Below are 2,500 nucleotides of genomic sequence, written 5' to 3'. Positions count from 1 at the left end.
GATTTGATAGTGACCTGCCAGGAAACAGCGCCCAGGATGGCGGTGGACACCAGGCTGAAGAAGACCAGGCGTTCCGAGATCAGACAGAAGTGCCTCATCCCGCGGGAGGCCATGACCCGGTCCATGCTCCGGCAGAGCGTGTCCGGGGCCGCGCCGCGCTGAGCAGCACACGCCCTCTGGCACTCGTTCAGCTTGGTGTGGAAGCCCCACAGCGTGATCAGCAGCACCACGTGGCACACGGTCCAGAACAGGCCGAACACGCAGAAGCCCGGGATGACCAGGTACCATTGCTCCAGGTGGCCCAGCTTCAGGGCTGCCTGCACAAAGAAACACACCTGGGAGGAACACAATGGAATTAATTTGAGGGCTATGTTCATGAGCGCTCATTCATCTGCTGTTTTCAGTAGTGGCATATTTTGTGGAGAGAGAAATTAAAATGAGCCTCGAGGACCACGATGGAAAATGAAGTCGCAACCTTTTAATTGTGCTATCCGCCATGATTGCTCATTTACAATGGAACCGCAGGTGTCTTCAATTAGATTTTTTTATTCGTCAAATAAAGTCAGCCACTCACCTCGACTAGACCCAGGGGGAGCAGGGAGAGTCTTCTCAACACCCTCCCGCGTGACAACACGGGCAGCCAGCGCTCTGTGGCGCCCAGCCCGCTGAAGTACACATCCAGCAGGGGGTCGCAGATCAGACGACCCAGGAAGCAGCCCAGGGTGAAGGGGTTGGCGTTGATTTCCAGGGCCTTGAAGAACAGCAGGGAGGTGACCAGGGCGAAGCAGGCCAGGTTAGGCAAGGCCAGGAGGGACTTCACCCGCAGGTCGGCGATGAGCGCCCCTAGTGCCACCATCAGGCCGATGATGGCCAGGGACTTGTGGAGGAGCATGGTGGTGCTGGCGATGCCAAAGCCCAGGAGCTCCAGGAGCTCGGCGGACGTGAGGAAGGTGGGCTTGTGGCGGACGCAGCCACAGAGCCTCTCCGTCAGGGCCCAGACCGTCCTCATCGCCACACTGGCCAGCAGCAGGTAGTCGGTGACCTGCTCCTTGACCTCTTTCTCCAGCTCGGGGCTGTTCAGGAAGCACAGGAGGCCCAGCAGGAAGCCGAACCACAGGTGGAAGAGGCTGAGGCTGGCCGAGGCCATGGAGAAATAGTAGTAGAGGATGCTGGCGATCCCGAGGACGAAGAGGCCCAGGATGAAGATGACCAGGAAGATGGGTTCATCCGTCAGCTCCCAGCGCACGTACAGACCCACGCACACCGCCACCAGCAGGTTCAAGCTGGCCAGGTAACCCAGGCAACGCACCGACGACCACATGTCCACTTCCCCAGCCTCGGGCCCGGCCCCGGCCCCGTCCCCAGCCCCGGGCTCCTCCTCTGTTTGTGTCATGGCTGCGTACTGAAGTTAAGGCAGAGGATGAAACAGCAGCTAGAGGAACCTGCTGAGCATCAACCTCGGGGCAGCTCCGCCGGACCCAGACAGCAGGCAATGAGTGTCACAGTGGCTGTGTTGGTGGCGTGTACAAGATGAGTAGTGGAAAATGGAACTTGGCTTTTGGCAACATTGTGGATGAAATATAGAGTAAATATTTAGCCACTGGAGAGACAGGGAGAACAAATCCAGTTAGCACGTCCCAAATATGTACATAAGATCGGTATTTTAGCTTACATGTTACTGAAGATAAACAAGCTCCTAACAGCAAACGTGGCAAGCCATCAAGCTCCATGAGATAGTTGTCCAGCCAGTTGCAACTATGTAACAGGTATATTCACATTGAGCAACCAAGTGACATACCTAACAAGCTATTCACTCCTTTCGTGAGGAACAAAGCAAGCAAGATCCAAAGATAGCCTGCGGCTACTGGTGTGTCGGGGTGTGGGTTACTTACTATGTGGCATAGCCCGCTTCACATCCCGATACTAGCAAACTAGGCTGAATAGCAAACTTTGATGCGTAATGGACAAACTGACTGACTGGTTACATCGCAAATGACTTTATAGGCGTCATAGTACAGATGTAACACATCCTCAAAGTGTCTTATGTATACAGAGAGTTGACACAACGGAAATATTCAGTTTGAGTGAGTTACTTACACTTGTCTGTTTGACAACTTTCTCCTTTTCCAGTGCGCCATGTTTCCGGACTCTAGACTACGGCAACTGAGAAGGCTCATACCGTACGAGGGTTTCGCAGTTTCCTCTATTGCAAAATCGAAGGCGAATGGAAATGTCAGAATGGATTGACTAAAATAATTCAAATATGATAAACTGAACAAATTGAAACAGATTTAATTTAGAGTTTTAGAGAAATAAATGTCTAATATTGACAATTTGGTAGCATGTGTTTGAAGCTGTCTCCACCAAAGAAAGAAAGACAGAAAGACACAGCAGACTTCATAATTCGTCATCATAATTGCCTTTATGTCCATGTTGAGTGAAACAGTCCTGTATGCTGTGTCTTTGTACTGGGGAGGTATGGCAGTGCCAGACTCTCTTT

General features: G+C 52.3%; 1 protein-coding gene across 2 annotated transcripts in view; it reads right to left on the bottom strand.

Moving 5' to 3' along the window:
* The window catches only part of tmem168a (transmembrane protein 168a), a 10,059-nt gene extending 7,921 nt beyond the window's left edge, over nucleotides 1-2,138 (bottom strand). The window contains exons 1-3 of one of the 2 annotated variants that reach the window (XM_083692089.1): nucleotides 2,098-2,138; nucleotides 575-1,600; nucleotides 15-335 (exon numbers count right to left, since the gene is read on the bottom strand). In XM_083692089.1, coding sequence (XP_083548215.1) covers nucleotides 15-335; nucleotides 575-1,393 — 1,140 coding nt within the window. In that variant the 5' untranslated portion in view covers nucleotides 1,394-1,600; nucleotides 2,098-2,138. Of the gene's footprint in view, nucleotides 1-14; nucleotides 336-574; nucleotides 1,635-2,097 lie in introns of those variants that run through there. The other variant, XM_083692090.1, reaches the window with a different exon arrangement.
* Nucleotides 2,139-2,500: the final 362 nt, after the last annotated feature.

The sequence above is a fragment of the Argentina silus genome (assembly GCF_951799395.1).
Source record: "Argentina silus genome assembly, chromosome: 20".
NCBI classification, from domain to species: Eukaryota; Metazoa; Chordata; class Actinopteri; order Argentiniformes; family Argentinidae; genus Argentina; species Argentina silus.
Note: the sequence above shows the minus strand (reverse complement) of the source record. Positions and strands in the feature narration are given on the sequence as shown.